We start from the raw sequence: 12,188 nt of genomic DNA, 5'->3' as shown, positions 1-12,188 counted from the left end.
CTGCGGTACGGAATATCGCCCGAACAGGCCCACGGTCCCGTTACAGTAGAGTGACGGCTTCCCCGACATCGCCGGGTTATTGGGGGGCTGCAGCGCTACAGTACTGCTCCTGTACATACTGTACCAGCGGTCCGTTCTCCCTGCCGACTTGCTTGCTGATCCTCACCGCGCGCGGCATCTGCTGTCGATGTCGACACCGTGTTGGCGTGCCGCCACGAAGGAACGAAGGACGTAATACAGTAGTGATGTGCCGCCCGCTGTCATGCTTGCAGCATAGAGACAGGACAAAAGGTGGAGGGAGGGGCTGTCGTATGAAGGTGCGAACGATACGAGGGGGAGGGCCGGAGACCTAGAGCTGGATCCAAAGGGTCCGTCACAGGCGCAGATGCAGAGACGAGTCCGAAGGAAGCTGATATTGTAAGGTGATGCACAAGTTGGGTCGTGGTTGAGCCGTGCCCCGAGGGCCAGACTTCAAGAGCTTGGAAATGGTGCAGCCCGCCGGCTCGTTTCATAAAGAATATATTCCTCTTCTGGTGGACCGAGGGGTGGAACTATTGCCGGCTACCTGCGAGAGCTACAGCATGCGCACGCACATCAAACTGGGATTTGTTAGGCACGGAGGACCGTCGGCCAAACATCACCACGTTTACCCAGGATCCCCGTCCAGTCCACATGACAGAACTGCATCAAAGAAGAAGGCTCAAATTCAAACAGCCCATATGCAGGCGTAACCTCGTCCCCAGCGCCGTCGCTCAATGGTATATGCAAAACACTAAAGACAAAAGCCACCAGCAAACCATTATTCCCCTAATCAGGGTCATTTCAACAAGCCACCCGCATCAGACAGAAACATCTCGTCGGGCCCGCTTGGTCGATGCGGCGGCACATCCTCCTGCGTCGAGGGCAATCGACTGCCCCTTGAGATTTTCCGTTTATCCGATCTGATTGGCGAACGGCTCGGGCTACTGCCCTTTCGGGGTGACCCCGTACCCGCAGAGTGCATCTCATCTTCCTCGCGTATGCGTAAAGGTCGGGTCAAAAGGCCACCAATATCTGCGAGGAAAGCCTTCGAGCTGGATCTCTGCGGCTGCGACTGAGACAAGCGGCGGGAGGTTTCTTGGATGGATGCCTGGCGAGAGCGAGAGATTGGGGATTCGTTGGGCGGAGCGTCCACTAGACCGCCAACGTCGAAAAAGCCCATCCGACTTGGTGTGTCGGGCTCGGTATATGCATTCCCACCTTCACCATGAAGGGGTTCGTCGATCTGGAGCCTCAAATTCCGCATTTTGATGTCGTCTGTCGATGTGCTGCTGAGAGTGTCCAAAGACGGCTTTCTACGCATCCGAGACGCTTCTGCAAAATTCCATTTGGATTGAAAGGGAGCATGTCGAATCTGTTCGTTAGAGTCGACGGGGACGGAAAGCGCCTTCGGAGGGGGGTTCGAAACCGCAACTTCGGCTGGACGGTTGTGATCCAGATAGACGCCTCGTCTCAGGGGTGCAGGCAAGGCGACGCCAACACCCCTTGCTAGATCCTCGTCAGAGCCCCAGTGATGGTGAGTCATAGACACGGCGCGGGTCTGAGTGTTTGTTCGAGCAGGGGAAATGCCATCGTCCATCGACGCAGCTCTGAATTTTGCTTTCTTGACCCCCCGGTCACGGATGAAGCTGCCGATGACGATGGCATTTGAAACCCCTGCAGCGGCGAGAATCTCCAGCGACGCCAACAGCGACCGATATTGCTGGGACGAGTGCCGAGAGATGGTGGACGGCACTCGGTAGGCGGTGATGGCGACGAGGATTATTGAGAGCAGGAAGAGGAGGATGAGGGAAATCTTTTTCGAGAATCGCATCGAGGACTGCCAGACCAGGGGAATCGGGAAGACGATCAGCACCACGTCGGAGACGATGTCGCAGACGCCCATGACGATCAACTGTACCAGTCCTTCTCGACAGTGGGCACCCGGGTCCGGCACAACCTGCCAGTAATGCGAGAAAGGTTGACACTCGGCTAGCGTCCCAACCACCACGGCGATAAAGGTGGCGGCCAGGAACCCATAGATGTATCGGAGTCCGACCTCGTACGACTTTGCCCATGACTTGCCGATGATGCGCTTCAGGAATTCTAGAACGGCGAGTTTCGCGATCCAGATGTATGCGGCGTAGAAGATTCGAGCGGCAAGAACCAGTCGGCTGCCAATCTCATGGTGATGTATTTGAAGAGCTGTCAGACCTTCAGTCTTTGTGTTATTGGTGCCCCATATTAATACCACATGTACAAGTGCCATTCGAATCATCAATGGTATTATGCTGTAGAACATGATCCAGTCTTCACGAAACAGTCGCTCTGTGCGCACCCATCGTCCAAACACGCGGATCAGGATGGCAGTGAGGGCGAACAATGTGCACCACCACGACACAATCAAGGTCGGGTTCATAGCAATCCGCGATTGGTAATCCGGCGGTTCATCGTGGTATATGCGCCGCTCAAGGGTATCGACGACAGCCATTTCGGCTTCGGCAGATCGAGCGTTATGGGGGTCGACTCGAGACTTTCGTCATAGCTCCCCGAGAGCGGTCGTCAACTCGTGTCTCGTTGCGTTCGACTCGGCAGCGAGGCCATCGACGTCGGGGCGCGACAATGCGGCGCAGGCGCAATCAGGTAGATAGGGTCCGTCGACCAACTCAATGAAACACGGAGGGAACCCTGGACGTAGTCGGGACGGTTTCCAAAGACGAAGAAGGTACGTAATGAGTGAGCGGAGGATTCTGAACAAGGCAACACGACGAGAAATGCTCGAATGTCATGACTCTGCAAGATACAGGATGGGGTGAAGGAGGTCTTGGACTGCGACGATAGCGGCTGGGACCTTGGAGATCTGGTCGCTGGCACTGGGTGCGGCAGCAGTGAGACCGCCTTGTGGTGGCGTGTGGGCTGTGGGCGCGGCAACTGATAGAGGTGCAACGATCGCTAGGCAAAGTGGGAGCTTGCACCTGACTGGTGGAGCGGGAGCAAAGGAAGCGAAAAATAGGGCCTTGGGGATTGCCTGGGGCAGAGGCTTCTGTGGCACGAACCACGGCCTGAGTGATTGGGGATGATGCCTATCTCAGTGAAGCGGGCGTGAGTGGGTAAGCATGGAGCCGCCAATCGCCCGCAGCGCCGGGTGAGAGCACTTGTAGGAGTGAGTCCCGTCACTGGTTCTGCCTTCGTCGCATTTCGCTCTGTGCCGGATCTTCCCTTATCTAGCCTTTACGAGAAGATAAGAGAGCACATGGAGCGGTGCTGTGTGGACTCAAAGCCAGACCCTCAGATTGGAGAGCACAAAGTCTGGCACCGGCTGGCCTGGATAATCTCCTCACGCCTCGGTAACTTACCTGGGACTCAGCCAGAGATAACAGCTGCTGCCTTTTTGAGGCCGGAGCGATCGTCTCGTATCTGGTTCCTGTGTACTGTACGGAATACCCGGTGTAACTCGTACTCTTCTGCGCAAATCATAAGAGCTCGGGCTTGGTGACCCGACTCACGTCTTGACTCTATACTATAACGGTACACGCGGCATTGTCGGCCTGACCAGCTGGTATCCTACGTTTTCTTGCATGCCTTGGTGCCTCAGAAGCACACGCTCATGTTCTACCTTGGGATTAGCTACAACGGGCCCTCCTGGAGCTTGGACCACCACAGTCCCAGTTTTGTGGATCGGCCGTTTCCCGTCACCGACCTGTCACTCGATTTTCGATGCCGTCTCAGTCTGAACAACGAACCTTTTTGTTCTGTGTTACCAACCGTGAAACAATGAATACTTTTGCTAATACACAGCTTGAGAAACAGAAAGTTCAACCGAGCCCCGGCATCATGCTGAGCTTCGCGCTTTTCTTTGTCTGTAGCAGTACCTTATACAGAAACTGAACCACCATAGAACAATGGAGCCGCCCAACACCGTGACCGATACTAGCGCTGTCTCGCCGACGGCCAGGGACAGGACGGAAACCGCCAGCGCCGCAAATATCAATGCGGCAACACACACGAGAGGGAGTACCAGTGCTGCGATAAGGTTCGTGGCACGATGAAGTTGTTTGTGCCAGGTATCTGTCCGCTCTCCCTCTCGTGCCGACCTCGTCTTGCACACATACAATGCCGCGAGCACGATACTGCTCAGACTCAAGTCCATTGTGAAAAGCAGCCAACTGATGGCGATGAATGTACGGGCTCGCTTAGGTGTGATATGTTTGTTCTCGGTCGTGTCAGGCATGGTCTGAAATATGCATTGAAAGGTGATTGACCCCCCGAATGCGGCGAAGGCCACCACGGCCGTGAAGAGTTGTTGGTAAAACTGCTCGTCGCCGCAGCCTGATGTAGAGCGCGAGGATCCAGAGCTCGTGGTTGAAGTCCCTCGAGTCGGATGAGGCCGAGAGGATTTGCATTGCGGCATGACAGGTTGGGACACATCAGAGGGAGATGAGACAAAGTCCTTGGTATCTGTCTTGGCAACCGCGACACCAGCGTTTGACGCCTTGTTGTCCTTCAGTTCGTCAAGGATGGCTTGAAGCAGGAGTTCAGACTTGGAGTGGCCCTGGTCAGGGAATATGGCTGTCCTTGAGCTCTGGTCACTCAGGCGACCCGGATGCAAGTACTGCATTTCTGTACCACCGGCCGCGAAGGCGAGTTGATCCATGGTTTGAACTGGCGGTATTACTGCTAGGCTTGTGCGAGTGATCAGGTTTGGGAAGATGGTGTTGTCTCTGGACAACAAGACACGATTCCATGATCGCTCTCGGGCTGTATAATATACTTGCTGGAAATCCTCCGTTGCCTCCTCAGCGTGTTGATGCCCAGACAAACCAATGGCCACATCACGAGAGAATTGGGCTTCTGGAAGGCTGATGAGGCTACCAACCTTGTCATCTGTCGAAGCAGCCCCCCTTACCCTGGTGGACTCACAGCGGAAAGACCCGGGGTTTCTAATCGTCTGGAGCCTCTGTTGCAAATAGTATTCTAGGGTGCACAAATCCCACACAAAGATGCAGAATCTGCAGCCACTCTGATGCATCGCCAGTCCACATGCTCTACGGTACCCAATGAAGGCGTAGTCAAGGCGGCAGCGACGAACAACAGCCTTACCACAAGGACGAATTTGGACTCGTAACGGGAGCCTGATTGGCTGAATGGCCCTCTTCCTGCATCTTTACATCGAGAGGTTGCCTAGAATAAACCCCGCCTCGCTTGCGGGCTCGCGGCTTTCCCTCAGCCTCAACGGAATTGGCTTGGAACCTCAGGTTCCTCGTGTTTTGCTCAAGGACCGTGCCATACAGAGCTTGTTGTGTGTCGAATAAATGCAAGCCTCGAACCCTTGCCGATATCCGAGACTTGCCGTTCGGACTGAGCAGATATTGATGATCAAAGGCGAAGAAAGATTGGAAAGTTGGAAAGACTGGAAACTTGCATCTTATGGTCTTGTCGATGATCGAGAACTCGAGGGATGTGTACACAACAAGTCAGTGTGAGGCCAGTCGTAGGAAATTGACTTTCCAAGCAAGGTAGTGTCCTTTCTGATGCAGTATATCCGTGATTTCGACGTGCTGAATTTCAGAAGTGGTCATCCCATTTCGAATCTGTATTCCAATGGGTTGCTGCTTCTTCGAAAGACAATCTATCGGGGGATTTCTCTCCCATCGGCCTCCACGATCTCGGTCGCAATACCCATTTCGAATGCACTCTCAGGAAGTGCAAACCGAGGATTTTCCGCAAAACAGATGTCAAAGGTCGTTTCGCTTCCAATCCTTATTCCGCTCTGTTCGAAGCAAAGCGGGCCCCAGAGCTCAACCCCGTGAAGGACCCCGCCTTGATGGAGGAACATATGCTCGAAAAGGCTCTCTTCACCGTCGTACGTGCATGAGGTCTCCCGTAGCATGACGCACATCAGGCACTTGTATAGACGTTTCTTCCTTTGGCTGCAGGCGAGGTGTGACTTGAATAGCAGGAGGGACCGCCACCGCAACTTGGCTGTGGAGTGCGCTTCGTCGTCAAAACGTGGCCGACCTCCTTCGTTGGCGGCGGGTATAGCAAATGGGCATTTCCGACAGTGGCATGTCCACTGCATGTTCTTCGCAGACAGTTGGAGGCCTTTCCCTAAGGTTCCTTGCTGCACATAATACGCACCTTTGCAGAACCCCGCCGCTGCCAGGACATCGATGGATGAAACCGTCGAGATTGGGCTAATCGGCGGAGTCATTATCTGTGGCGACGGAGCACCATACATTGGCCCAGCGGAAGGCGACATAGGCATCGATTGTGGAGAGAGGAAAGGTGAGACAACATGGGGGACAGGCCCAGCTGTCCGTGGAGAGGTGGGACTGGTGGTCTCGACGGTGTGGTCTGATGACGAGGCTCGCTGTAGAATCTTAAACACGCCCCAAGACGACTTGCGCGATAGTCGCGACGAGCCAGAAGACTTCTCGGACCCGGGCTTGTCACTGCTTTTGGATTCGAGCGTTGCACTGCGCTTGATGGACGGTTTGGCTGTGGAAACTTCAGCCACTTCCTTCATGTCGTCGAAGGACGGTTGTAGCACGTCTGGAAGAGGCTTCGTCTGCGAGGCGCGCGGTGAGGTCGAGACGTCGGACGCGGTGTTGGATTTGGACCTGGCCCGTTTCTGTTGGCGCAGGTAAAGATCGTTTAGGATATTGACCGCGCGCAGTCTGGCTCCTATCGCAGAGTCGATGCAAGGCTCGAAACTAATGGTGCCGTCATCTTTGCCAGCCAGCGTCAGAAACGCAGACTGGACTTCAATAGTCAAGTCTCGTAAAGCTCGATAAGCAATATCTGGGCCAGCGTCAACATATCCCTCCTCCAATCTTGTAACGCACCGGCGAGATAGGACTGACCATCGCCTTGTTCATAAGCCGCACCAAAACGTTGTACACCTTGTGCCTGAATCTTCTCGATCTCCCAGTGCCCTTCTTGGAGTGCTTCTTCGAGCTCGTCGCTTGGAGGTGGAGCGCCCCTAGCCTTACGCTGCTCCTTAATATTATCAACAATAGACCCGGCGTTCTTGTAGGCTGCAATGAGCGCTGTTACCGCGCCCAGCACAGCGGGACCAAGTTCCGCTTCGGACATGTTGAGCAGCTCGATCGACGGCTCTGGTACGCAGAAGCAGGCTCTACTTGCAGGTTTCGGTGAAGGTGGCGCTATCGTCCGGCTGTGGTCATCGTTGTCTCGAAGGGCGGGTTCAGTTGAAGCGCACGGCGGATGGGATTAGGTATAAGCGCAAAACCCTGTGACGAATGCTGCCATTTGAGTGAAAGGATGAGTCGGCAGAAGGTAGGGTGAGCAATGGAAATATTGAAACCGACCGGCACAGGCAGGCTGGCTGCCAGCGCGACCCGGCTCGGCTTGCATTTGGGATGTTGTATGCGCCATGAAAGGTTTGGAGGGAGCTGCTCGCTTTGTGCAGCGGGCGTCGATAGCCATGCTTGTTGCTAACCGACACGCATATGCGGGAGAGTCAGCCAATAGAGAAATGCTGGAAAGCTCGTGGCTGCATGCTAGCCACGAGTCCGTCCAGACGGAGGCGGAGCTGGACGCTGCGCCCGGTTCGTCGATAGCGTTTGGCGCGACGCCATCACCATGAATGAGTCAGGGACAAGCTTCGAGAGAGCTGTGAAGCGGAAACATGACCAGAATAATAGCATGCTCATCAGGCGCAAGACAGCTGGAAGTTATCTGTTGAACCCGCAAAATGGAATCAACTTGGCCTGCGAAGGGCGGTGGGAGGGCAATCGCGCCGATTGCAAGCGAGACGTGGCTTCCGAGATGGAGAGGATCCGGCACATGGCATACCGGGTCCGCCCGCCATCATCCATGCTCAGCCTCATTAGAGACCGCCTGTTCTCAGACACTCAGGGGGCTTTTAAATCCGCCTTCTTCGACTTCCAGAGGCGCTGCCTTGCCTCTGCCCAGTTATGTCTGCATTTTGAAGGAGTCATGTCCACACACTTGACCCGCTGATACCCAGGTAGGCACAGACATTCAAGAGGTACCAGGCCTTATCAATGGCGTCATGCAAGATACAGACAAGTCTTCCAACAATTCCAGCCTTGTTTGGCTTGGTCCGCCAATCTCATAGCTTCAATGTATACGTCCATCCAGACTCCCTTCCTCCACCCAGCCGGGCACCGACGGTCCGTCGACCCTACCGGATATAACGCCCCAGACCTGGGGAAAACCTCTCTTCAATGGCCCACCTTTGTGTGAGCTCCCTGGAATGGCGAAACGGGGAATTGCGTGCAAAGCAAACCCCTTCAACAATCCTTGCTGGATCAGGCTGAGAACCACAGATTCAATTTCAGCCAAGGTCGGTGACTCCTCTGGCTCGTCGTCATCAGGCGGATCCTGGCCGATGTATTCATCATGGTATTGGCCTGTCTCTGGGTCAAAGCCAGTCTCCTTGATCGCCTCGTCCATGCCTGCGAACTCGGGATCCAGGTATTTCTCTGAGGCTGGGTTGCGCGTGTTGACCAGTCTTGCCGGATTCTGCCTGTCCAACGCCCACCTAGCCCCGTACTGGACATAGTTCAGCTTCAAGAAGGGTACCTTCTTCTCCTCTCCTTTGTATCCTACGAAAAGGAAACATTTGCGGATCAAACTTCTCCACACCAGGATTTCGCACCGGTTCCGCAGCTGGAAAAGAATAGACCGCTTCAGGAACCACTGGCCGCATTCGCTCTCCAGGTCGAGGTGTCTGTAGAACGAGCCAAGGTCTCCGCTGCGAATAATCTGGCACAGAGGCGTGAATCGAGCTCCAATGTCTGCGGCTTCTGGACGTGAAAGGAGGACTGGTGTTGGGAACCGCCCAATAATAATGTTGGCTGCCACCAAGTAAATCAATATCAGCCGCCTGTGATTTACGGCCTGTCGATGGCACTGATCATATGCTGTCTGTAACACCTTTTGCGCTCGTAGGAAATGATTGTTGGCGAAATGGTATCGTCCAAGATAGTACAGGTATGTGACCCGCTGTGCCGCAGGGTAGAAGGAAAGCGGCGGGGACTGCGCCTCAATGCTGTTGAAAATCTGCTGCGCATTGCGCAGCTTACGAGATCGCATGAAGAGCTTGAGCGCCGAGTTTGCAGTCAAATAGATTCCGACTCGTCTGTCGTCTGGAGTAGGCCGCGAGGTGCGTTGCACTCCAGCGCTGCCGGACAGACATTTGATAAACGCTTCTCGCAGCACATTAGCCGCGTCCTCCACAAAGCTGACCTTTCCTGAACCTCCTTCCGTATCTTGCGCTTGTATGAGGCTGCTGTCTCGTATCAGAGACGGATTGCGATCTAGATTCGTAGCCACAGCCGCCAGCACCCGCGAGAACGAGAGCACAATAGGCAGCATGATGATGCCATATGTGCTATCCCCAAGCGCAATAACACATTGGCTTCACCTACAGTCAGCGCGGATTTGACAAGCAAATGATGTAACTCGCTTACCTGGTCAACTGCCGAATCTTCGTGGCTTTCGTCTGATTATCGGCTGTAGAAAAATCGCGGAGATACCGAAAATATTGGATGACACATTCTGAGAATGAGTTGCTGAACACTCCGAACTCTTCCTGTGGCAAAGATTGCTTGCATCTTGCGACGAGGGGCCCGTCACTGCCTGGCGGGTATCTCTGGTTGAGTTCTTGATTCAGGTCGGAGTATGGCTTCCGCCGCTCGGGGCTGAGGGCATCAAAGTCAAGCTGAATCAGGTCGGTGATCCGCTGTGCTGTCTTGTGTCGAACACTGTCCACTATCTCTGTAAGGAAGGAGTCGAGTACTGAGGCATTCGCCCCAAAGGGGGGCATGTTCTTCTACTTCGCTGCCAAATTGTGCAGGCGTCTGATCCAGAAGCGACCGAGAGGTGTTGTCTCGACAGTCTGGAATTTTGAGGCCGTCGTCTCATTTCAGCATGTCGTCAAAATACGACACCCAGCAGAGCGGAGTTAAAAATGCACAGCAAAGTAATCAATTGCCGAAGTGTCTGCAATTTTGTCTGGTTCACTGGTGTGTACCTAGGTACCTATGTGAGTACTGTGTATGTGCTTACTTGCAGCTGCTCGTTGTTCAAGGCGGCTTTCCTTTTGCCGAAGTTTTACCGGTCTACTATCTTACTCCTGCTGGGTGCCCTCAGTGCGGTACAGCTAAGTCCTTGATCAAGCAGCATCATCCTCTCCATCTGCCCATCTAAGTTATATCAACCTGGTGCGCATCCATCCATCAGCCATTCGTGGTGTTCGAGCTTGCAGAAATGGTCCCCAGAACCTGGAAATTACGGCGCAGCCACATTTCGAATGCTTTCTGCTATCGGACGGATTAGCTGAAAGTCAACTTTTGAACCCGGAAGATTCCCTCTTTCTCGATTCTGCAGAGATTGAGCGCCGGGTGCAGATATCAGTCCTTGTGTAGTTCTGAGCCCGCTTTGAGGAACGAATGTCCTCAAGCATAATATGCAAAAGGTCACAAGTCGCAGTGTCTGCAGATGGCTCTGTGGAATTGTTAGTGGCGCTAGCGCCAACCTGAGCGATATGACGGGTCCTGAACTTCAGAGGCAGGCCCATAGCGCTGATAGAGAGCTTGTTCGTGTCGATTGTGTGTCTGAATCGAGGCTCACTTCTCGGTCCCCAGGACCATCTTTTCTCTCTCACTGTGGCGAGGCATACTCCCCTTTTTGCTGTGTTTCCGAACATTCTCCTCCTTCCTTTTGATCGCCTTGAGCTCCTCACCTTTGATCTCGCCGGCTTTCTTGACAGTCTTGGGCACGTGCCTGTGCCGCTTGATGCGTCGAATTTCGGGCATGTGAGCATATCTCCGGATCAATGCCTGGTCATATTCGAGCTTCTGCCGTTGTCTGGCCGATTTGACCCCTTGACGGCTCGAGGCGTCAACCCGCCAGAGGCGGACATTACCATCGTCTGAGCCAGACAGAACGTAATTATTGTCGGGAGTGAAGCGACATGAAAATACTCTTTGCATGCGCTTAGTATGATACACGTCCCTTGAATGTCCTCGATCGCGATTCCATAAGCGGACTGTTCGATCATAGGAAGCACTGACCAGCTCCTCTCCGGTAGGGCTGAACTCGACGTCCATGACTGCGGCGACATGATCTTTTAGGACATTTAGTGCCCTATCGAGCTTTCTCATGTCGAAAATGTAGATGTTGTGATCCTCGTTGGCCGCGGCAAAATTGAATGCTTCCATGGGATTCCAGGATATAGCGTTGGAGGCTAATCGGAGAACAACTTTCGACAATGGTAAGGATGTGCGAAGATCGTAGAGAACAATTGCTCGATCGAGCGCGGCTGAGGCTAGGATGGATGTTTCAGTCTGATTGAATGCGACGGCATTGATGGTGTCAGTCGACGTTGGCCACCGCAGAACTTGTGAGGGGCCTGAGGAGGGTCGCGAGAGGTCATAGATAGATATCGAACTGGAGGCGGCAGCGAACGAAGGATGATCCCGATGGTGCGAAATGCTTGTGAAAGCCCCTTGACCCAGGTAAGTCGCCAGAGGGACACCACTCTTCTCGCTGGTGTAGGGATCCCATACTTTGACTGTTTTGTCAGTCGCACAAGACAACAATTTTCTTTCAGGAGTCCAGCATAGTCCCCGCACCACGTTTTCATGAGCCCTTGCGCTCCAGACTTCGTCCCGGCTGCTGAGATCCCATACTTTGACCACGCCGTCGCCACTGCCACTGGCCAATCTCTCCAAGGACCCCGGGTCCTTCGCCATAGAATAGACCCCATCCACATGTCCTTGACCCAATTGCCCTATAAAAGGAGCGGCGAACATGCGTTCCATCTTGACTGCATTAAGTGCTCTGGTATATTCCCTGGCACGTTCGAAAGGGTGCTGCGCTGGGTCGAGATTCCGTGGTTGCCGCACAGCACCTTCGCCCGGAGGCGCAGGCGGTCTTGTCAAAGACTTGATTTTCTATATGGAAGTTAGTCGTAGCATGGAACAGGATGTTGCGGCAGGCATACCATGTTGGGGGAAACATATCATTGACTCGAATGATACAGTCGTAGAGAGCATAGACCAACCCATATGTTCAAGTGCAGGAACTTTTCTGTGGGGAACAAGGCTGAGGCTGAGGCTGGACGCAAGGCTGCACAAAGCTGGCCAATCGGACAACATGTCTCCCAACCGCGTCTG

The 12,188-nt window shown here is 54.0% G+C and overlaps 5 protein-coding genes across 5 annotated transcripts; all 5 read right to left on the bottom strand.

Moving 5' to 3' along the window:
• Nucleotides 1-817: 817 nt before the first annotated feature.
• G647_02253 (uncharacterized protein) lies at nt 818-2,509 on the bottom strand (the record flags this gene model as incomplete). The annotated part of the gene is made up of 1 exon (XM_008726603.1): nt 818-2,509. One exon carries the CDS (start codon nt 2,507-2,509, stop codon nt 818-820), a length of 1,692 nt encoding a protein of 563 aa, XP_008724825.1.
• Nucleotides 2,510-2,803: 294 nt separating this feature from the next.
• On the bottom strand, nt 2,804-4,672 carry G647_02252 (uncharacterized protein; the record flags this gene model as incomplete). The annotated part of the gene is made up of 2 exons (XM_008726602.1): nt 2,804-2,970; nt 3,898-4,672. The coding sequence occupies 2 exons, from the start codon at nt 4,670-4,672 to the stop codon at nt 2,804-2,806; spliced, it is 942 nt and encodes a 313-aa protein (XP_008724824.1).
• Nucleotides 4,673-5,647: 975 nt separating this feature from the next.
• Nucleotides 5,648-7,113, bottom strand: G647_02251 (uncharacterized protein; the record flags this gene model as incomplete). Its single annotated transcript, XM_008726601.1, has 2 exons — nt 5,648-6,819; nt 6,882-7,113. The coding sequence occupies 2 exons, from the start codon at nt 7,111-7,113 to the stop codon at nt 5,648-5,650; spliced, it is 1,404 nt and encodes a 467-aa protein (XP_008724823.1).
• A 1,011-nt stretch (nt 7,114-8,124) lies between these two features.
• G647_02250 (uncharacterized protein) lies at nt 8,125-9,835 on the bottom strand (the record flags this gene model as incomplete). The annotated part of the gene is made up of 2 exons (XM_008726600.1): nt 8,125-9,427; nt 9,480-9,835. The coding sequence occupies 2 exons, from the start codon at nt 9,833-9,835 to the stop codon at nt 8,125-8,127; spliced, it is 1,659 nt and encodes a 552-aa protein (XP_008724822.1).
• An 802-nt stretch (nt 9,836-10,637) lies between these two features.
• G647_02249 (uncharacterized protein) lies at nt 10,638-12,019 on the bottom strand (the record flags this gene model as incomplete). The annotated part of the gene is made up of 2 exons (XM_008726599.1): nt 10,638-11,966; nt 12,017-12,019. 2 exons carry the CDS (start codon nt 12,017-12,019, stop codon nt 10,638-10,640), a joined length of 1,332 nt encoding a protein of 443 aa, XP_008724821.1.
• Nucleotides 12,020-12,188: the final 169 nt, after the last annotated feature.

This window comes from Cladophialophora carrionii, assembly GCF_000365165.1.
Source record: "Cladophialophora carrionii CBS 160.54 unplaced genomic scaffold supercont1.2, whole genome shotgun sequence".
NCBI lineage: Eukaryota > Fungi > Ascomycota > Eurotiomycetes > Chaetothyriales > Herpotrichiellaceae > Cladophialophora > Cladophialophora carrionii.
Note: the sequence above shows the minus strand (reverse complement) of the source record. Positions and strands in the feature narration are given on the sequence as shown.